General features: G+C 37.9%; 1 protein-coding gene and 1 long non-coding RNA gene across 3 annotated transcripts in view; both read left to right on the forward strand.

The window, feature by feature from the left end:
* Window positions 1-1875: 1875 nt before the first annotated feature.
* LOC131354057 (uncharacterized) lies at window positions 1876-3449 on the forward strand. The gene is made up of 3 exons (XR_009204689.1): window positions 1876-2070; window positions 2603-2668; window positions 3314-3449. It is a non-coding gene; the product is annotated as an uncharacterized LOC131354057 (long non-coding RNA).
* Window positions 3450-3476: 27 nt separating this feature from the next.
* gfod1 (glucose-fructose oxidoreductase domain containing 1) overlaps window positions 3477-24285 on the forward strand; it is a 35717-nt gene continuing 14908 nt past the window's right edge. The window contains exon 1 of one of the 2 annotated variants that reach the window (XM_058391312.1): window positions 3477-3907. Coding sequence is in view for 1 of the 2 variants with exons in the window: in XM_058391303.1 (XP_058247286.1) it covers window positions 4029-4281 (253 nt within the window). In the remaining variant the exon portion in view is untranslated. Of the gene's footprint in view, window positions 4282-24285 lie in introns of both variants that reach the window. The other variant, XM_058391303.1, reaches the window with a different exon arrangement.

Genomic DNA, 24285 nt, shown 5'->3' on the forward strand with positions numbered 1-24285 from the left:
TTCAGTGTTCACTCCCAAGTCACACCATCAAACACTTTTATACGCAAAATGATACTTCATGATGAAAAGCTTACTGAATTGGCATGCAGCATGATTGACAGGCAGTTAAAATCATCTTACCGGTTACTCACCGGTGGTCCAGATCATTTATTCTTTTTGTTACAAATCCTGGGGTGCTGGGATGTTTTATTTATAATGTGGAACCTCTTCAGATATTGCTCGAAAATCACTGACCGTACATTTAACTTTCAGCAACACCTGCACTCTTCACGACTCATTCTGTAGGACATGACTGAGGACAGTAGAAGTCCAGCATAGTCTCCCTGGACATGTATCTAAAACCTGTGTTAATACACACTAAACTGAATACTGTACACAAATTCATGGCAACACCTGGCAACAAACTAAAAACAACAACAAGAAGAAAAAACTACCTGATTTAGAGTGGAGTTTAAATTAAAGTTTCAATGCTTTATTGTATTCAGTAATTATAAAAACAGATGTTTCCTTGTTGTTCACCTTGCAAAGTTACTGTGGTGTTTATACGCTGCCTCATCCTTTTCCCCCGTGTAAACTTCCTGTGCTAATTCCTACTGAGGTCACCATTAAAAATCATAAATCATAAAGTATTTCTTATTTTAGAATGCATTCTTTCTTTCTTTCTTTCTTTCTTTCTTTCTTCATTTATATATTTATTGAATAGTCTACTGCATACTGCATAATATACTGTCTACTGCAGCTGGAAGGTTGATTAACTAACAAAAAATGGATTTTTTTGTCTCAGATTATTTCTTTTCTGTAATTACCAGTCTTTAAACCAACTGTTTTTTTTTATTTATTACACTGACGTCAACTTTACTTTAACTTAGAGTAAATGCTCTAACATCATCGTATTTAACTGGAAGGATTTTCGGTATCATCCCTACCTCCTACAGCTTGAAGGATCCCGTGACAGACGATATAGTAAACTAAAATCTAAATACAGTATCAAAATTAATTTTATATACCATTTTAAGCAAGTGCAACACTAAACCTTATGTTTAACTATTACATTAATTAAATCCAGGACTAATAAGCTAATAGTTTTTCCCTTTTTTGTGTGTAACACACAAAACATGTAATGTCTGGAACTCTCCACATACATAAACCTATGTTGGTTTGGGTCAGCTTTAAAGATGTGTGTATAAGTTTACGAGACATCATAACAAATACATTGTGTATAAAGTATAATCTTGCAAGTGCTGCCACTTTTTAGGCAATTAGGGCCTCTGTAGTGTCTGCAACAAGTTCAATAGAAATAGAAATCACATAATGCCATTATTATACTGAATGAATAGTCCTAGTTGTAGTTATCACAATAATAAGTGAAAATTTGTCTAAACCTAACAGTATGTATTACAACCTCATTATCATTATTATTTTATTTATTTATTTTTTCCAAATGAGTCCAATGCTCCAATGAGTCAAGAATACACATTATACTGACATGATACTTAATCATATGTCACAGGCTGACCACTAAAGTCTCAAAATCAGCAGCATGTGGATTTAATGTAGAGCTGATAGTAGTGGTTATTGACTGTAGGCTTCATTTATTTATTTTTTGTCTGCGAATGACTTTTCAAACCAAGGCTAATTTCTTGCCATTTGAAATGGAAAGATTTATAGACATACAGTATTATTATTTTTATTTCGTCAGACTGATCTGATTTAGGAACCTAAAAACACTCATTTTGCAATGTCTTGAGCTTATCCTTTCACATTTTTCTCTGTCTCTACCTGCCACATTATACTTAATCCCTAGCCTATGGTTAAGCATGGCTCAAGGACAGAATGACAGTCTTCTTTTTACTTAGGTGGTGGTGGTGGCGCAAGTGGTTAAGGCTCTGGGTGGTTGACTGGAAGATTGGGGGTTCAAGCCCCAGCATTGCCAAGTTGCCACTGTTGGACCCTTGAGCAAGGCCCTTAACCCTCTCTGCTCCTGGGGTGCTGTACCATGGCTGACCCTGTGCTCTGACCCCAACCTCCCAGGATGGGATATACGAAGAAAGAATTTCACTGTGCAGTAATGTATATGTGACAAATAAAGGCTATTTATAATTTATTTATTTTTATTTCCCATTCCTGGTGTGAAACATCTATGACAGTGTAGTGACAAATTGACATATATAATATAAATATACAATACAAATACAATATAAATATACAATATAAATATGTATAATATACATTGTACCTTTCTTGTAAACTAGGAGTTTCATATTGAACCAAAAAGGGCAGGCCCGGTCTTTAGATTTGTCCTATTCTGATAACATTTTTATGTAAACAGTAACCATGTATTTCCATAAATCTCACTGCTACAAACACCACTCATCACCTGTGATAAGATAACATGAATTGACAGATCATAATGACTGTTAACATAAAAACACATGTAGAATTTTTAGCTTGTTGTTTAAAAAAATAAGATAGGAGTCATAAAGGTTTGTTTTAGCTTTTTTATTAATAGGCAACTGAAATGGAGTGATTTCTAGATTTCTAGGTCGTTTAAGTATCTGTGCATTGTCAGGTGTCTATAATTTGATCTGTTTTGTCCTTGCAGCAATAAGAGATGAGGGATGATGTGATACATCCTGACATGAAGTACTTGGTGCATACATTAAAAAAGGTATTTACCTTTTCGATATGTTTGAAGGCTGCATGAAAGGGTTTTAAAATGTCTAGCATCAACTGTAATAGGAAAACTAACATAGTTTTAGAACAAATGACAGTACGTGTATCCATATATGCAGTCATTTGTTAGAAATCAATAGTGGTCTAAAATAGCATGCAAGTATGCAATTTGTGACATAATGCCACTTTGTTTAGTGAGGATATTCAAAATAGTAAAAAGACAAATATAGCACAGACACTGTTATTATACACTATATATACACACACACCATATACACTTTTTATAATGTAAGCTTTGAAAATAAATGAATGATGCAAAAGAGAAGATTGTGAATTTCCCTCTTGACACACTTAGAAAATCAGGCCATGTGGGGTCACGACCCCTTGTTTAGAAACCCCTGATGTCTCTTGTAAACAAGTGAAAAATATTAATTATACATGGGGTTAAATAAAAGACAGAGTTTAACTGAGTTTTATTAATTAATTTACTGGATTTGCAGGTTTCAAATAAATTTCCATAAATTCTTTGTTTCTAAAATTATTGTGTCATTTTTGAAAATTATTTTTTCCTAAATCTATTGTAGATCAAATTTTAAAAAGTAATAATAATCTATTATTTATTATTATTTATTTCTGAAAGGGGCAGGTTTCAGTCGGCCGCTCGAGCCCCCAAGACGTCATCGTTGTAAGCCACGCCCTCCCCCGTGCCACGCCTGTGCTATGGAAACAGACAGGCGCGTGCTCAGCTGCTCCAGGAGTGAAAGGGTTAACAGGGAGGAGGAGGAGGAGGGGGGAGGACAAGGAGGAGTGAGCTGCGAGTCTCACTGACACACTGGCCGCAGTACTGATAGGAGCACAGCGCGGCTGGGGTCCGGCTCTTTGGCTAATCTGTACCATTTGCGCTGTTCGGCAACGATATCACCCAGGGGGGTGGGTTTATATTCTGTGCACGCGTCTCGGAACACGGACATAGGCGCGCGCCCTTCACTTCCTTGCACCCTGCTGATGCATTTTGGACATTTCGGCGCTTGTGTTCTGCATGCCTGATCGTGTGGATGACAAGGATGCTGAAGTAAATACGAGGTGCATTTGGGAATGAGATAACAGACGGAATAGGGGACACGGAAGCGAAAATGCGAGGCAGCGGCGGAAGCGGCGCGCGCGGTGCAGGTGGATGGCCGACCTGATGCTACACAGAGCAAGATAGAGACACCGACAAGCAGACAGAGAGAGAGTGAGTGAGAGTGTGTGTGTGTGTGTGTGTGTGAGAGAGAGAGAGAGAGAGAGAGAGATCGTATGCTGTAGTGCTGCCATGCTATACTAGCCGGGTGTGTAAGTCGCGAGCTGTGATCGCCATGCTGCCCGGGGTCGGTGTGTTCGGCACGAGCCTGACAGCGCGGGTGATCATCCCGCTGCTGAAGAGTGAGGGCTTCTCCGTGGAGGCGCTGTGGGGCCGTACGCAGGAGGAGGCCGAGGAGCTGGCCAAGGAGATGGACGTGCCCTTCTACACCAGCCGCATCGACGACGTTCTTCTGCACCAGGATGTGGATCTGGTGTGCATCAATCTTCCGCCGCCGCTCACCCGACAGATCGCCGTCAAAACACTGGGTGAGGGAGAGAGGGGCATCTTTTCATATGCAGCGCATGTGCATGAGCTCACTGCCTCTGCTTTCTGCTCTAATAATAATGATAATAATAATAATAATAATAATAATAATAAGAGTCAAATCATCTTTATTTCATGGACAGTATTCCATCCAGAATCAGTGTCATGAAATCATGAAATAGTAACAGATTATAGGATAAGGATAACAGATACAGGATAAGTAGCAGAGTAACAGACGGTTCATTCATTCATTTATTCATTCTTCATCTCTAGTAACTACTTTATGCACCAGTAATATACACACAGAATGGCATGCCAGTCCATGCATATAGTCATTCACATCTAGGGGCAATGTATTACAGGTGATCCATCTACTGCCATGTATTTATTTATTTATTTAATTATATAGAGAACATGGGCAGACATGAAAAGAACATGCCAGACTCAATGTCTATAATAATAATAATAATAATAATAATAATAATAATAATAATGAAGTCCAGATAAACAGATGTACATCACATAGAGATGGACTGTTAGGATTGACATGTTTTTCTAAAACCATGGCACAACATGTAACATGAAACAGTCCCCGACAAAAAGCATTCAGCCCTATTTAGTCTTTTGCCAGGGTCAGGTGTGTTGTACTTGGGAACAAGCAAAAGTTTTCATCATCTCTCTACATCTAAGGCTGGGAAGGATCATTATAAACCAATTTGAAAGCTCATATCAGGTGAATACATGTTTCTGCTTTTACCGGTTGTCAGGTTTTAGCACATATGGACAGGTTGGAGCCTAGGTGTGGCAACCAAATATACTGTCTAAGCAGCAGAGTCATGCAAAACCTGCCTTGTATATTTTATGAAAAACCTGATTCACATGTCTGGGTCATGCAGTTCTGCTGCACGTACAAGGGACAATCCAGGTTGCATAAGATTCATGTGATGGTCAATATCATATCGGCCGGTTGGAAGATTCCATGTTCAGAGTTTCCTCAGGTTTCCTCAGAGCTATGACTGTTTCAGACATGCTAATCTCAGTGCCTCGGTTGGTGGGTATGATTGCTCACATCCTGTGTGGTGAAACTCGCCTTCATTTTCCGGTTTAGGTGTCATGCTGATATGTTAGTGTTTTTGCAAGTCAGGTCTTAACTCTTAAATTGTTACTCAGTTATTCATGTTAAAGCTTATTACTCAGTAAGTACTCTGAATTATTCACAGCCTACATTGAAACTAACCGAAAAGGTGTGTAACATGAGTGAGGAATGTTACAGCTCGACACAGGAATGGGTCCTGAGAGTATCAGGAGTTAACTTCTAATTGCATATGCCGTTGAAAGACCTCAAATTTATTTTTAAAACGATATCCAATATGACTCAAGCTTTGTCTATTCTTGCCATACACCTTCTTGTTTTGGCTTCTTGGTTCTGGTGTTCGTCCAGCAGGGTGGGAAAACACAGACAGGCATACACAGGTGTCCAGTAATGATTCAAAATAACCTCTAGATTCTGAGAATGATTCATCATTGGAGTTGAGATCATGCTCAGGACCAAAAATAGCCCGTAACCCCCGGATGAGTCTGAGGAGCAGAATGATCATGACCTTGTGCTCTACTTTTTCTAATCTGGTATCTTGTGACTGACATTTTGCTATGAATGACATTGTCATTTTTTTTCTTAACAAGAAAATGGCAGCCAAACAGTAATAACACCTTGTACACACCTACACAAGATTCAATAACAAAAATATTGTTTAAAATGTCACACAGTACATGTTCAGCTGCTTGTCACAGCGAGTAGGTTACATGTTGTGTTATGTTACAAAAAAGGTGTACATATTGTGAGTAAATGAGTGTACTATTTTAGGAAAACTGTAAACGACAGGGAGGTGTGGTATAGTCCTACGCAAAGGTGTTGATAGGGACACCGTTACTACCCCTTAGTGAAATGATTTTTTTTTTTTTTAATAACAGCACTTCCTCAGGTGTTTCACCCTTTTAATATCAGATCAGTTTGTTAATAACAATTCATTAATTACATAGATACAGCTTCATTTAATGCTATGGAACATACACAAGAAGGTGTGGTTCCTGAGAGCACTTACGTTATGACAGCTATCCCCTCATCAACCTTTTTTTCCCCTCTAAATTATTATATTCTCTATAGCTCAGTCACTGGAAATTGAGTTAAACTGTATTTACCACTTATGTACATGGAACAGAAGGAACAAGACCACTAACTCGGTGCGTAATGAACATCCTAGAGTGAATTCAGCTAGCAAGTCATATATATATATATATATATATTTATCTTTACATCCTATTAAATTTTCGCTTCCTGTTGAAGACGGGGAAGAGAGCTTTCTGAAATTAGCTTTGCCTTTTCAACTTTCAGTATCAGTTCATTCATTTCAGTATCACTTTCATCAGAGACATTGAGAAGACTGCACATGTTACTGGTTTTACAGGAATGATTACTCACCTCAATTCTGCTTCATTTTAGAGCAGAGCCTGGGGGCAGTGAAATTATAGTGAAAAATGTATAGCTTTAAGTCAAATAGTGTAAAGAGTTTCAGAATCAGTTGGTTGACATGCATCTCCGTCAGAAGATTTGGAACAACATATTTACATTAATACCACTGGACAGCTTGGTGTTTACTTTGCTGTGGTATTTATCTAATCCCCTGCTCATGAAGACCTTGAAGTGAGGCCGGAAGTGAGGTGTACTGGCTTAGGCGATTACTATGTTTATAAGCTGGTGTTCTTTATTTTTTGCTAGACTCAGAGACAGGCAAAGTCCTCTCTTTTGTGTAAGGACAGTTTTTTATCTGTGTAGGTAATCAGAGTTTGCTCTAGTCAGGTTGCGTAATACTGTGTTGATAAACGTGGCAGTTGCAGGTCACACGCTAAAGCTCTAAGTAAACATGCACTGTCTGTGCTAAGCTAGGAAGTTAGCCTCTGAGGTGGAGCATTGTTTTACAACAAAGTACAACAAATATAGACTAAATTAAGCTTATACCTCTGTGTAATGTGGGAAATCCACTCAGACTTTGATACGAAGTCTAACATATGAGGCTAGTACGTGTATCATATTTGTTTCTTGAAGTTTTAAATGTGTGGAAACATGGCTGTCATCTCCATTTTCTTGTACTGTATCATTGACAGGTTTAGACAGGGACACCAAGTTCCTCAATTGCTTTGGATGTAACATTCTGTTGAAATATTTTTTGAATGATTAAAAACAACTATAGTTAGGGCTATAGATTACATCATCTGTTTTTGTTTTTATGATTAAATCAACGTGGCTAGCTTTATCATGTACATAATTGTAGAAGATCAAATTAGCTCCATTTCCCTAGCAGATGTTCGTGAATGATTCAGAAATAAACAAACTATGGACTTTTATTATAATGAGAAGAAGCACTAGCTAGTTTGTAAGCTAATGGCAGTAGCTAGTATTACACTCACTGTTGAGGATTGACGACCATATTCACTATTCACAGTGAGGTTGAAATTCAATGCTACAGTTTAGCACAAATGAGTGAAACTATGACTAACATGCCGACAAAGAAATATCTAATATTCATCTGACTAGTTGATCTGTCCAGATGCTTTATATATTATGTAAAATATTTCTTTAACTACTTTAACTGAAGTTTTCCTGTTACTAACATTCTTAGCATAATAAATACTTTTACTCTTAATATTTAATATTTAAACTGAATCCTATGATGGTTGTGGTGATTATTGCTTTAATTGCTGTACCTCGTTGGACTACCCATGTCCTCCATATTGCACCCGATAAAATCCCGGACCTGGAAACATCAGGGGCTTCATTGTACTCTGACACACATTATGGTATGCAGTAGCTTCAACACATCAACAGGCAAAATGACTAGATGGTCCAACAGGCTGACTAAGAATGCAAATCAATTTCCCCTTTCCAGGGTGTGGGACAGTCATTATCTCTACTCTGTTGGTCTATTTACTTTGTGTGGTGCCTTGATAAGCTAATCAGTTATTCCAAAAGAGGAATGTGATCTTGGAAGGCTGGTATTAACAGCTAAGCATGTTGACGCAGATGATGGACGCTGGGGGGAAATGTGAAAAGTGAAAGGCAGCATTTGATGACATTTGAAGTAAAAGTTGTGGAAGCAGTCATGACATGATGTAAAAAAATTGAGGCACTGCGGCTCTAAAACAAGGCCTACAAAAAAAAATGTAGGCTAATGTTGCTAACTAGCAGGAAGCTGGTAGCTTTGTGACAGCGATGTGTATATCCAAATCATCACACAATGACATCAGACACTTCATACGCTTTATTATCGAACAAACCTGTTAATTAAATAGAATTTCTTATAGTGTATCTAAAATGACAAACTCTTCTCCACAAAAATGGACAGAAAAATGGCAGATCTTGACGCCTGAATCACTTCTTGCTTAACAAATTCAAGTATTTAATTTGATGGCAGAATAGAAATAAATATCGCTTCAATTTTAATGTGATTAAAAAATTTGATTTAACTATTTGAAAGTTTTTACTTCAGTGGAAATTTTAGGTGAAGTATTTTAAGATTACGGCTAAGATAGTCGCTGTAAGGATCCCATATACACTACCGCTCAAAAGTCTGGGATCACTTGCATATTTCAGCTTGATTCCAGCTATGGAGGAAGACTCCATCAGTCAGTCCATCTTGTGGGAGATGCTCCAGGAAGCATGGGGTGAAATCTCATCAGATTATCTTGAAAAATTGACAGCTAGAATGCCCAGACTGTAATTGCTGAGTAATTGCAAAGTTTGAAGAAAACATTCATCATTTCCATCAAAATCATTATTTCTAACTCTGACAAGTCAGCTTGTCCTCTTCTTTTGCAATATTTTCTATTCAGACTAATTTCATGTGTGTTTCCTTGGAAAACAATAAAATTTTTTGACTGATCCCAAACTTTTCAGCGGTAGTGTATGTTAGCTGGATTAGCCTTGTAGGTCCAATGCAATAGTCACTAAAGCAAACCTTTTATCTTCATGGCTGAGATAAAGGGACATTTTAACACTTTTCTTTTTGCTTTATCTTTATTGTGCAGACACCCATCACACAATGAAACTGACACTATATCTACAGAATATTTTCTTTTCTTTTCAAGAGACTACCTTTTTTTTTTTTTTACTTGTCCTGGAAAATTTCTAGTACAGAGAATGAAAAAGAGTGCACTTATCAGCTACAGGACATTCAAGAAACACAGGCTGACATTTTAGAGCAAAACTGCAACTGATCCACACACCCACAGCTTCAATTTCCCTGGTGCCCTTCCTAAAAATCCATCTTCATTCATTTTCTGGCACTGGATATTGTGAAGCACTCACCATATCATACATATTTAGTCTGCATATCCAACACCGTTAAGAAACTCTCAGAGAAGGAGTGCGAGAGTGAAGCTGCCATTCCCATGCTTCTAGCAAGTGCTGTCACTTGTATAAGAATTCCTTGGGCCTCTGTCTTAAGTCGTCTGGTTGGCTATTTTCATGCTAATGGAAGCACAGAGGGTAAGTCTAAGAATGAGCGAGCTTTACTTTAAACTTGTGTGCAAATGGTTTTGTTCACAAAATGAATTGCCCACCTTCTCTAAGCACTGACAAGTGAGCATTCCTGAGTTAGGGAAGTGGAGCTCACATGCTGATGGGTGTAAAGAAGAAAAGACCTCTCACTAGGCAGATCAGCATCCTCATTCAGAGGGACATTTTCATGTATATTTTATTCAGCTTTCGAAAAGCTTTGCTAGCTTCATTTGGCGTTTGACCTAGCACCACAGAGCAGCACTAGTGCATATTTGCATTTCATGTTAGCTTCGCTTTCTGAATACAGTGAACTGTGTAATCATGCAAAGCTGCTTTACAGTAGAAGGAGGAGTGTGTACCGGGCTTTATTTTCTGAGAGTAGACCCTGCTTATGTAGCTGTGAATGCAGAGGGACTTTACTCCTTTCCCATGACCACTGCTTAAGTGAAGTGGGCTTAGCTTTGCTGAAACTCTTTATACTCTGTCTGGCTACACCTTCATTTAAATGACATACACATGTTCCTGTCTGAATGTAGCTACATTGGTAAAAGATATCATAATAAAAAATGGGAGTCTTTGTGCTACATTGGAAAAGCACTAGTAAAATAAGTGTTACAGGAGAAGGATAGTGAAATAGTTTAAGCAATTCATTCTTTTCAGTCCTTATGTGTGTTTGTCTCCTAATTGGTTTGATGTAAATTCAGACAAGTTTGATCTCATATTCAGGATTTAACTGGCGTTTTATATTATTTATTGAGCACTCACTGCAGAGTTTCAGTATAATAATCACAAGTTGGTAAACAGTAGTGAATCTATAAATGTAAGAAAATATAATTTAGGGTACTGTGAAGCAGAGTTACTGTTACAACTGCTGTCTATCTATCTATCTATCTATCTATCTATCTATCTATCTATCTATCTATCTATCTATCTATCTATCTATCTATCTATCTATAGATATATAGTTCATATAGTTATATATAAGTTCAGTGTAATGTAAAAATGTATGGGAAGGTCTGTCAAACAAGTCAGTTTCTGTAATCGTTTATGTTATTACAGCTATAAACAGTTATTTCCTCACCAACCTCTGTTTTTTTTAATCTTGCATCACTGCATTGGTGTCATGATACAGGAAGTTCACTGTGGTGAGCACAAGCATTAGGCACAGTATGCTCTCTTTTTAAAGCAAGTTAGTCTCATTATTTTTCACATCCCACATTATGAAATACGTACATCCAGCCATTTTTGCTTCCCATATATAGTTGACTCATCATGTTCTTAGAAGTTAAAGGCTAGAGCTTAGAGTTTTTTTTTTTCCATATGCTTGTTGCTGTAATTGAATCAATTATTGTACTTATCTGATACAAATACAATTTTCTAGTTTGGCAAACTTTCAGTCAAATTTTCTAGGTTAAAGTTGTGAAAGAGTAAAGACACAGTACTTAGAGCATTATAGGATGGTTAGTATTGTGAATCCTGGGATGAGCAAAAGATTATTAATTAATTATAAGAATGTTAATTTTTGATAGCATTTATCTATGTGCTTTTTTTGACTGGCTTCATGTTGTTTGTTTCACAATTAATTGCAGGTTTTTACATGCTGCTTTCTTTTTAGCTGCTTTCTTATAATTGCACAATAGAAATTCCAAAACAGCAATATGCAGCAATTAGTGTTACAATGCAGCCAATGACAAAAACTACAGAAGAGAAGCAAGCAGTCATCCAAATGAGGCCGTGGTAAGACCTCCCATAATGCTCTCTGACTAACGCTCACAGCTGGTGGGAGGAAGATAAAAGAGACTGTAGGCTGACCAAGGCAAACAATGGCCTGCATATACTGACAACGCATAAGAAAATCAAACATTCATGGCTCTGCACTACTAATGGGAGGGTGAGATAATGACGGTCACATTTGACGCTGTTGTAGCACTACTGTCACTAAATGGCCGTGAGGAAAGCAGAGCCTGATGATAACATACGAGTGTTGATGCTTTAGTTGTAGTATATGTTGTGGCTAAATGTAATTCAGACAAAACACAAAACCTGTTGTGTCTTTCACCAACACTGTTTTTTAATCATGAAATTATTTCATGTTACAGCCAATATTAGAATTAGAATCATGCTGATTGTATTGTGTAGCTTGCAAAAGGTTTAGCATGTACATTTCATGCCGTTTGAATAGTGAGCATTGTTAAGAAATTAATCCGTGTTCTATAGTAGTTTGGACAAATTATTTCTTTCTATTATGAATGGAATAAAACATTGTGGATGCTGTTAAAGAATGACAAATGATGGGATTGTTTGATGTAGTGCAATGCGCAAAGAGAAATTCCTTTATAACCACAGCAATTTTCCAGTACTAACAATGTTTAGGTATTAAAGGATTCACATCATACCTTTTATCACCGTCTTCTTGTGCCAACTCTGAAAAGAGGTACAGTAGTTTATTTGAAGCTGTCATGAGTAAGCAGGAGTAGCTGACATGCTGACAGGCAGACAGGATGACAGGATGACAGGTACAGACAGGAAGAGTGATAGTCCTCGGCTGGAAGTGACCTTGCAGATATAAAAGCTGTGAGTGAAAATGTCTTTCTTCATGTTCCATCTTCATTTCTTCATCGGTTTTCCCGTTCAGCTTGTGGACTGACTATTCTGATGATTAGGGTTGGCTCTAGCTTCCCCATCGTTAACAAGAGTATTGACTAAAGAAATCTGTTTTGGCTTTTTCACTGAAAACACATTTGATGAAAAAGGTAATCAGCAAATAGAGAATTTACTGTAGAGTGGGTGCTATAACATTAGGGTGGATTCGCTGCTGTGGCTCCCCTGTGTATTTGTATTTCAGTGCTGATGAGCTATAATTACATTATAATTTCACCAATTTATTGCAGTGCAGTAAATTATAAACAGCCGCTTTTGGTTGTGCGTTGTTAAAATACAGTAATTTAGCTTTACTTTTAATATTAGAACAGGAACAGTTATGGCTTATAGTTAAATGAATTGCGATTACAAGCTTCAAGATGCCAAACAAACAAAAAGAAAACAAGCGAAGGTTCTTAAATATATCTCATATCACTGTACTGATAATAGAGCTTTCTGTCTGCCGTGACCATGTCCTTCTAACCGCTGCATAATCATAACAGTTGAAATGAGATTAGGTTTGGAATGAACATGTCTCACATGCTCAGGGCACGTGTTAGACTAGATGTGTCCTCATTACTAGCATTGGAGGACAGCTGTGTTTTGGAACACTGTATCTACTGTATATCATGTTAAGATATGTTGCTGTGGCTAAGAATGATCAGCCTGATGACCTTAGATCTTGTTCCATATTTTTGTTTGATATTACACGAATTCTCCCATTAAAAAAATGGATTCATGGAATGTTTTGAAATAGAGGATATATCATTTGACATACTTAGCATCCTGTATTGTTGTATAATAACACGTCACACCAGTAAATTCTGCTTTCTGTGTTGCATTAAGAGATTGACCCCGTTTATGTATTTAGCTTTAAAGCACATGGCGCGGATGGACACAACGATAAGACATGTACCTCTACACAATGTGCTTTTGTAAAACACAGAATGGAGAAAAATACAGGGCTCACAGGAACACCACATTAATGTTTTGCAAGTCTAGGGCAGGGCAATATGATGATACAATATTAATAATTTTTTAAGCCAGCCTTCTACCTTTCTCAAGAGAGTCTGGTACTTCTGATCTCTGAATGGAGCCAAAAACAAGTTACTTTTGTCGAAAGAGGCTATTTGACTGGTATTGTAAATGAACACATTGTATGTTCATTTTTTTTGTCTTAGCTTTTTCAATATATATTTTAAGGTTAAGGTGTTGGACTACTGATCAGAAAGTTGAGAGTTTGAATCCCAGGATTACCAACCTGCCACTGCTGGGCCCTTGAGCAAGGCCTTAACCCTCAGCTGAATAAAAACGTGGATAAAATGCAAACAAATGCTGTAAGTGTAGAGAGCCTTGTGGTCAGTAAAGGTGTTTAGTCTCAAAACAGAGTATGGTTTGTGTGAAAATTGGCATGTGGACTGGGCAGCGTAACATGGTACTGAACCAGAGACTAACTGTTGGAGATGGTGTGAGTTTGGCTGCACTGGAACTGTGCTGTGAATCCTGCGAATGTGAATGTAACTCATACTCGGGTCCACACTTGAAGTAAAGTGACTGGTGAATGTGTTTTACCACAACACACGTGTACCAGGAGAGGCAGAGGAACGTTGTGGGACACAGAAGAGGTGAGGTGCCTTACTGTGCATAATAGCACCCAAATAATATACAAAACCAAAAAAAATGGTGAGTCACACTGTGCTCTTCATGCATTTGCAATGAAGTAAGACGGATGCAAACGCTCTGAGGTTCAAGTGTGAATCTGAAGTGAGTCTGAAACCAGAGCAGCACTGCCAAGGCCACAGGAAGAATCACACCCAGATTTAGACCTCAGCAAAAAAAAGGCAAAAAAATGTGGAAACCAAATGTTATCAGTGGAGCATCAGAAGCTAAGATTAGATATTAAAATCACATTGAAAAAATTGTTAATATTATGGTTTTATTGCACTGATTACTTATTTTGTCTGCTTAGCTACTAATTTTATACCAATTTTCCTCATTGAAGAAATATATTTTTTACATGATGCCACATTTTTTTGCCACTTTATTATCTTGCCTAAATACATATTACATATAAATATTGTGTATTATGGAAATATATTTCATGATATAAGATTTTTTGCCATATTACACAACCTCTTAACATACACACTACGACCACAATATGTCATCTACAAATTGCAAGTTGTAATTATATTAACCTTCATGTATAGTGTTAAATAACCCATTTGTGGCCTTTACTCATTGTTCATTAAAGTAGCACCTGCCCTCTGGCCTTTGTTCATTTGCGTAAAATTCCTGCTAGAATGATGATGTGTACAATCGGATGTGTTTGATGGTGTGTTCTACCATGTCGAAGGTAGACTTATTGGTCCCGAGGCACAGGGAGGGTTCATCCTGACATGAAGTCAATCCCTATGACTGAATCGGTGCCCTAATTTCTTTTCCATGCAAATGGCAAAGTGAATTTTAGGTGTTCTGTTCTATCAAGGGGACTTAATCGGAACCAAACCTATTTTAACCCTTTAGTGGGTGGGGTGTGTGGGTGCAAAAGATGCACTTATAGAATTTATGGCAATTGAAAATAGGTTCTATCACTGACCAGACAAGTGTTTTAATAAAATTTGCATGCATATTGCATATTCAGTGTACTGAAGAAGGACAGTGTTGCATTGAAAACACGAGCATCAGAAAAGTTTAATCATAGTCTAATCTCAATTATTTACATAGAGGGTGAGCCTTGACTTACAACAATGCAGAGCTACTATAAATAGATTACAAGAGATTGAAAGTGCAACGATAAATATCAGAGAATAAAGCATTAAGCAAACATTTATACTCAATTAAATATTTTAAAATGCCACAGTGTAATAAGAGTATCCAGTTTCAAGGTCTTTGAGGTGAAGTTTATTCCAGGTTGGTGTTTCACTGTTTCTGAAGTTTTTTTATCTTTGCTATATCAGGTATATGAATATGAATGACTCTATTTGGTTTGGTTTTTCCAACATAATATAATAATAATAAGGTGATATGAGTGCAGTTTGGACAGGTACACTTATCAGGTAGGCTACTTTGTAAGTATACTTTAGCCCATCTGTTACACTGAATGATGTGTTAGCCACAATCTACCCTCTACCCTCTGTATCCATGAGTGAAAATGGACCACCCAGGACCACTTCTGACCAGATATTATCCAGGTGGTGGATCATTCCCAGCACAGCAGTGGCACTGACATGATAATGGCCTTTTACTGCATGTTGTTGGGGATATTAGCGAGCTAACAAATCCTACTAAGTGATGCTAATGGCCATCATCCTGCCTGAGGGCTTCTTATTAAAACTAATGGAGTTTGTTGAGTCCAGGCCTTTCATGGAGGTCAGATGCAAATGGCTCCATTTTGAATTCTCTGTCATTCAGATGTCTCATGGAGCAGCAGAAGTGCCCGTCCTCCTGAGGAGCTCTACATTACATATTCGAGTCCTTAAGCCGTTGGCTTGGAAATGGCACACTTACTTCCAGTATTTGTTTCGTTTGTTGGTAAGAAATAAACTATTTAACATGGCTTGACTGTTTTTTTTTCTCACAGCTCCTTGGCCCAGATTTGCCAGAGCACTCTTTTGAAGCTTCTCATACTACACTAAGTGAGATTCCTGCTTGACATTTAAAGCTCTTGCTTGTATGGCAGCAAACAACTGTTGTGTTCTGTCACATTCGCTGAGGAGAAACTACTTCTTGTCTGCTTCGTACTAAGGCATAAACATCTATCATTGCCAGTGCAGACAGAAGTCTTTTGAATCAGTAAAACTAACATTGCTGGAACCTTAGAGATGCACCCATCCATCACGATTGATAGCGACTGCATTGAGATGCTAATGCAGACGGCTAATGGCTTTTGCTCTTGGCTGCTAGAGTCAGCAACCAGTAAAGGGTGTTATTCAGCAGAAAGGTGTCCGGTATTTCGACATGTTCACAGGCAGTCTGAGAGAGCTGATATGCTGACATGATTATTTCGGGTTGTTGACTGTTTGTCTCCATGTTTTCTTTCCTCACATTGTCCTGGACTCTTATGTTCCTTATTACTGTGCACAGTACTCTCCTTGTTCTTGTATTACATATAACCACTGTAATGTGTTTAAGTGTTTTTTTCATTTAACATTTCTTGACATTTTTGTCTATAATAAGGCCACTATTTTATATTCTGTTTTTTAAGGTTTTTTTTTTAAAACCTACTTTTAGCATTGTGGGACATTGGGAGATGACGAGTCTTCCAGAGACTTCAAAAAATCTTTTAGTTTTAGAGCAAAGATTTTTCAGTTGTGTTTGTGGTAAAAACAAACCATGAATCTTAAAATATCACACATTGTGTATTATTAATTTTATTTCAATTCTGCTTGGTGCCAATAATTCTGGAGGACACTGCATCATATCAGTTACAAATCTTATCATTTGTCAACCTTACAATAAGGTTAATACAATAATATAATACAATATGATACAATAATCATATTCGGTGCTGTTTGCCTAAATCTGAAATACTTTAAATTATTTCTAACAATAGAAGATATGATTGTGAAAGCATAGTGCAGGAGGAGGAACCTGTAGCTGCAGGAAGCTCAAACACCAAACCGACCCAAACCTCTTAACCATTCTGCCTTCTCCATTACACCTAGGTCAGATTTCGGGTAAAATTCTCCTCAGAACTTTGCTGGGCCTCCTGATTACTGTAATTGTTACAAATTTGCAGGTCATCATATGTGGCTTTCCGAACAGCTTTCTATAAATAAATAGATTTAATAACCAAAACATGACATACCTTGAAATTTGTAGTAGACAAATAATTTGTGTGAATATTTAAGCAGCACTACGATATACAGACTGTGATTGGACGGTCATGTGAGAGAGACAGTAAGAGATCAATATTACAGTATGGACTGGGTATGTCACTTGGGGGATGAGTAATTTAATCTTAGAGATGGCCTTATGCTTAGAGTCTGCATGCTCTCTCTCTCTCTCTCTCTCTCTCTGTCTCGCCCCCTTCTCTCTCTCTCTCTCTCTCTCTCTCTCACTCTCTCTCTTTCTCGCCCCCTCCTCTCTCTCTCTCTCTCTCTTTCTCTCTCTCTCTCTCTCTCACTCATTCTCTCTCTTTTCAGTGGATTTGTATTTTTCTATCATGCTTGTCGAGGTTTTGAGTTGTACTCTGTGGCCTTACGTTTTCTTAAGTCAGTGAAATATATGTTTATGCGCTATTTATGCTCAGACGCCCTCGTACACATCTGGCTCATTGTGTGCTGTGTATGAAAGTGTGTAGAAAGTAGTGTAAAGTGTGCCTTGTTGTCTCTAATGTCAAATAATATGCAACTGGCATGTGTATAATGCTTTTAGGTTGCTTAATCTGCTCAGCCTGTGAATCTCAATCTTTATATATATGCCACACTTGTATCTAACCCTTATAATGAGGACCTTTAGGGCAGAGGTAGGAATCTCTGAGGACCTCACATTTCGATTCCAGCTGCCTTGATGCTATTATAAATTGATTATTTCTGCATCTTAATGGATCTTTTATCTTGACCTCTATAGCCTAGAGTGTTTTTTTTTTTTCTTCAGCATGACCATTTGCTGCTTTTAAATTTATAATATTTCCCATTAAAGACACTAAGTTTAGAGGCTGGCTGATATGAGAGAGTGATAAATTATTATAGAATTCTTATTCTGCTAAGTCCTTGTTCATTTTTGAAATATCAAAATCTAACCACAGTAAGGATATTTAATACTGATCAGGATGCTGATGTCAGTGAGGACATGGTGCTAGGTCACAGTGTTTCTGTGGATTATTGTATGCCCAGTGTTGTGAGAATGATTATTATTATTATAATCTATATAAAAAGTGCTGTTGAATTCTGATTGGTTACTTGTGATTATCATCAATTTTGTAGTAACATTTTAGACAGAGACTTGTATGGTGGATGCTTGAACTAAACAGATTAAAAGAGAAAGAAAAGGGAGGTGGAGGAGGTGAAGGAATAATTGTTTATAGCTTTCTGGTGGTCCAGCGGCAGGATCCCGTATTCTCGTTGCTGCAGCCCGGGTTCGATTCCCAGGTGGAGGAGGTGAGGGTTAACTCTCAGTGCCAAGCCTGGTTTAAATGGGAGGGTTGCATCAGGAAGGGCATCCAGTGTAAAACCTGTGCCAAATCGAAACTTGCGGACCAAATGATTCACTGTGATGACCCCAAAACAGGGAGTGATAATGGGAAAGAACTTATTTTATGGATGTTTTCATGATTAACCATGATTATAGGTTGATACTGAGTAGGAGGTTTTGCAAATTACTGTGGTATAAAAGGAATAAACCTCTTTGGGGCATCATGTTATAGGAAAATAATAACAGTAACACCTCTTCATGTCAGGCAGCATCCAATTATTCCGTCATTGTTTACTTTTCCCTTTATCTTATATTCCTTACCTAAACAGTATATTGCCTTGGACTAATGTTTCCATTATCAGGTCAGGTTTTTTTTTAATGTTGTTGTTTATCCATTTTTTATTGCACGTTTATTGCTGTGGTGATTGTTTAATAGAGCTGTTAATGGGCAGAATGGCTCTGGCGTATTGTGTATTGTGTCTGCTGTCTCTTGAAGTGTAATGGCTCATGTGAACACACAGCTTCATTGGAATATTGGGAAGCCATGCAGCAGAGTAAGCCTTGTGTGTGATTAATGTGGCAGAGTACAGAGCTCTCATCAACAGCTCTCAGCTCGAGCACGCCTGGCTCTTTGTCACGGAGTCGCAGCTGCATCCTATGAACCCTGTGTTACACACACACACACACAGGCACTTTTCCTGTAATGACCTCCATACACTCTCTTCCCTGACATACAGAGCAGGGGTGTGGTAGAGGCTAGAGGAATATTTCATGAGCACGCGACTCATTGTGTGTAAAGTGTTAGCCGGACCTGTTTTACTTGCTTCTGCTTCAGTGCAGCTTGAGGTAATAAGATAAGGTGTGTGTATATGTCTGTGTGTGTGTGTGTGTGTGTGTAAAGGGGTGGAACTAGTAATGTGTCCACAGGCAGACACACGTGCATCTCCTCTCATTGGTCCGTTCGTGTGTGTGTGTGTTCATCTGTGCCTCTGTGTCATTGTTTCCTGGGAAACACAATTCTGCTGTGACTCTGAGGCTCTTGAAGTCAATGACATGCAGAGTCTATTGAAGGCTTTATGTCATTCTAACAAATCAACTGAGTGTCAATGTCATACTAGAGGTTATAAAAGCGCATAGAAATCGCATATTTTTGCCTCTCTTTTTAAATCAATGCTTAATGCCTCAGGTTTTTAATCAGATTTTTATTAACTAGAATTATTCCTATGAATTATTAAACACATATGATGAAACGAATGGCAAAAGGAGCGTAGTAGTGAGAGTTTAAGGGGTTAATTAAATATAATCATATTTGATATTAGATATAAAGCTTTCAAGTGTTTGATATGATATGATATTATATGATAGCCTAGACTAAAAATATCACCGTATCATGGTATTATAAATGTTTAATTATTATAAAACCTTTTTATGACTTTTCCATAAAAGTTCTCTCGGTCAGTAAGTATTTATCATGTTAACATTATAAGCTGAAACAGAGAGTAGCTATGAGGAAAAATAGTGGCAAAAAACCAATGCTGCTCAGCCAAATATATTTTGTTGAATCGTTGTTTAATTTAGCTTTAATCAGCAATGCCATGTTCATCTGTGAGTTTGTGTATGATAAAGTCACAGATATGCTACGAGTGGCAGCAGATGAAACTATGTGGATTAAAGTTGTTTTTTTTTAGCGCAGTAGCATCCTCCCTACGGAGGAGACGAGGTTGGCGTAGTATGGTTTAGGGCGGGTCCGGATGGATGGAGTCGCAGGGTGACACACTGAAGATGGGAAACACTGAAGTTAGAAACTTGGACAGGAAATATACGTTTATCTGTAGTGTGAAAAAGTCAATGATGAGGTAAACCCCTGATCATGTTCTGAGTAGTCATGAAATCAAGACACCGGAACAACCCTAGTGCTGCCTTCTCTGTCTGTCTGTCTGTCTGTCTGTACTGTACTTTGTGTTTTAAGTATAAAAGATTAAAAGCATAGACAGGAGGAAATGCAAGCTTATCGATTAAAACAAGTAATACTAAGAACACAAAAACTACCTCCAGCTGGCTGAATTAATTGGGATAAATAATACTGATTTCTATATTTATTTATTAAAAATAATTATATGACCACCTAAAGCCCTGTAGTAAAGGCTACTAGCTAAGTAAGACGTCTAAAGCATACACACTGAGCACACACCTCTTCCTTCCTCTTTCACCTTTCATCTGATTTCATCCTCTGCCATGTAATATTTCTTCTTTTTACATATAGCACAGCCTGATCTCAATGCTATCTGTGTGTGTGTGTGTGTGTGTGTGTATTTGCGGTGTTTTAGTGTGTCTGTGTGCTGTGTGCATCTCCTCTCATTGGTCCATTCTTGTGTGTGTATTCTTGTGTGTGTGTATGTGTGTGTGTGTGTATTTGCAGTGTTTTAGTGTGTCTGTGTGCTGTGTGCATCTCCTCTCATTGGTCCATTCTTGTGTGTGTATTCTTGTGTGTGTGTATGTGTGTGTGTGTGTATTTGCAGTGTTTTAGTGTGTCTGTGTGCTGTGTGCATCTCCTCTCATTGGTCCATTCTTGTGTGTGTACATTCTTGTGTGTGTGTGTGTATGTGTATTTGTCTGTTTCTCTGACTCTCTCTGAGTTGTTGTTAGGCAGGATGAATGTGTAATTACCCCCTTTGTGTCCTTTCCCTCCAGAAGCTCGCTCAATTATCCTCCACCCCAGCAAGCTGCATCGAGCACATGCTTTTCCCAGTTCTCAGTAGAGCAATTACTGGGCTGACTTGCAAAGCACATCTCTTAACTGGAATTACCTTTCATAATGGATTCCTGTTGAAAATGGTCAGATAAGGAGTGCCGATTACGTCTCTGTTATCAGTGGCTCAGATATAATTTCAGGGTGGTTATCTGTTCAGTGTACAAATAATTACTGAACTCTAATAGGAATGCTGTAGTGTTTGTCAACTTGATCTGGACCGTATGTGTAATTACCACGGACAATCATTTTAACACGTTTAACAGTAGTGATAATTAAAGGAAATTGTTTCTTCAGGATTCGTTTGTAACGTTGTTGCAGTGGTCAATAAACGTCTACAAGGAACACAATGCTTTCATAAAGGATATTGAATTAAACTTAAATTTCATTAGTATAAATCATCTTTCCAATTTTTTTTTTTTTTAGAAGGAACCATTTTCAGGGGCATTTGGCAGACGCCCTTATCTAGAGAAACTTACATTTTATACAACTGAGGGTTAAGGGCCTTGCTCAAAGGCCTTATGGACCTGGGATTTGAACTCACAACCTTCTGATCAGTATTTCAATACCTTGACCTCTGAGCTACCACATCCCCATCATCTGTGCTTATATGTAACCCATGTAGTTAACATAGCTCAAAAAAAAGAAACATGAAAGTCCCTCAGTTTCTTCAAGATCATCTGTGAAATCCATGAAACCTCAGGAAAAGTGCAATTAACTAGAAATCCTTTTGCATCTTGTCAGTATCAGAAAGGTCTCATATCATTTTGGCTTGAAATTCAGCTTCTATCATCATGTTTTAAATGTTAGTTGATAAAATTCAGGAACTGCCCTTATACCGCTAATGTAATTGAGCTCAATTCTGGGTCATTTTCAATTCTTTTCTCAGTAGAGGAAGAAATAAACATTAAAATTCTTGTAATCCCTGGCAGGCGTTACAATCAGAAAGAAAAGCAAAGAGTAGATGCAAAAAAGAGTAGTGGACAAAGAACATTCAGAAACACACACACACAGGAAATAGAAAAACCTCAAAAGGTTTTCGGTGAGTGAGCTGGTATATTTAGGTGATATATAATATCTGTGATGTGATATCTGTATTGGATTTGGGTGTGGATTTGTGGTGGCTCCTGAATGGGTAGTCAGTTTGGATGGGGATTTGATTGTTACAAAGATTGATTGTTATAAATGTAATATTTGTGTTACAGGTAACAAGTTGCATTAGATACAGCAATGTTTGGGTGCTCATGAAGATTTTACACTGGAAATAACATCATCGCCATGATGCCAGGTTTATCTCAACATCTCAGAGATGAAGGAATAAACACCTCAAGTCAATTTTATTTGTATAGCGCTTCTAACAATGGACACTGTCACAAACCAGCTCTAAAGAAATAGAGAAATTTTACATTTCGAAATGTATCTTTCAAGATTCAAAGAACTTTATTAATCCCAGGGGGAAATTGCTTTGACTGTTGACTTTAATGAGCAAGCTAGAATGACGATGGCAAGGAAAATCTGAGTCAATTTGAGGAAAAAACCTTGAGAGGAACCAGACTCAAAAGGAAACTCATCCCCATCTAGATGACGATGACAGTGTGATGACAGATAGTGTGATTATAAATCATTTCCCTCCTTTAACTGTGTACTGTATTAACCAAAAGGGCAATTGTGCAACCAGGAAATTCATTCTAGATTTAGCAGTCTAACATGGGAGAGTATTGGACGTGAGCCGATACACATACGGAGATGCTTAATGCATTTGCCACATCTGCTGTAAACTCATTAATTCATTTATTTGTGAACAAGTTTATCCTAACTAGAATCTTTATATTTTGGAAAACAGAAGCAAGTAATGTCATTCGTAACAATATAGTCATGTGTATCCCTAGGCTGGCCTGGTTAAGGCTAGGTATGTTTGTGTCTGGCCTATGTGTTTAAATTGAGCTTTACTATTATATATTCACGCTACACAGCTGTGATCTCTGCTGGTTGATTTATGCCTGGAGGCAGCAGTAGAGATTTGAGAGCAGCACCTGACCCCAGGTTAACCCCTGCATCACTGTGAGAATTCTCCTTACACTTACATTAAGCTTTCATGAAGTGTAAGCTTCAAGCTTCATGACTCACTTCTCTTTCTTATATGTGGTAGTTTAATCACAGCTAGCCACTGTTGTGCAGTTGTACTTGCTATGTGTTATCTGGGTGTCGAGGTGATGTGTATGATTTTGACCTCAGATGTAATAAACAGAGGATGGATGTGACAATGAAAGATCGTGAGAATAGAGACATAGAGGTCAAGGCTGGATATTTGTATTTCTCGAGCATAGATTAGTGCAGGTTGAAAATCCCTGTCACCCAGAGACTGGCCTTTACAATGGTAGTGTATTTCCTTAGAGAGCTGTGTGAGGCTTGTTCACACACTGCTGGAGTGTTTGAAGGCAGAGTCTCTATAATTGATGAGGAGGGCTGAGCACTAATCCCAGAGACATTTTCCACTCCATTAGGGTTGAGGACAGAGTCTCTACAAGGTCTCTGACCCACTGAAAGACAGTCGTGCTCCTGGTTATCTCCAGGCGTGCCCCTAGACCTCAGGCCAAATAATGATTTGAAACCTCATTCAGCAACCAGGCTGTAAATCCCAGAGGCTGGTGTTCCATTTAATTCATCCAAACAACATCTGATAGTCCTGTGTTTGCCAGGATCACAATTTGCATTTTCTGTAGTGCTTAAATTTAGCTTTTTGGAATAAATTCTATTGGCAAACAATGGAAACGCCAAATAAAATGCAACATACTATGGAATGGAATAATATTAGATGAGTTGATAAAATGTATGATATGATGTTATTTTTTTTTTTGATAACACTATGCTAAATTTATACACCATGAACATCATTTTGATATTGTATAGTTTGTCTAATAGTCT

This window comes from Hemibagrus wyckioides, linkage group LG01 (assembly GCF_019097595.1).
Source record: "Hemibagrus wyckioides isolate EC202008001 linkage group LG01, SWU_Hwy_1.0, whole genome shotgun sequence".
NCBI lineage: Eukaryota > Metazoa > Chordata > Actinopteri > Siluriformes > Bagridae > Hemibagrus > Hemibagrus wyckioides.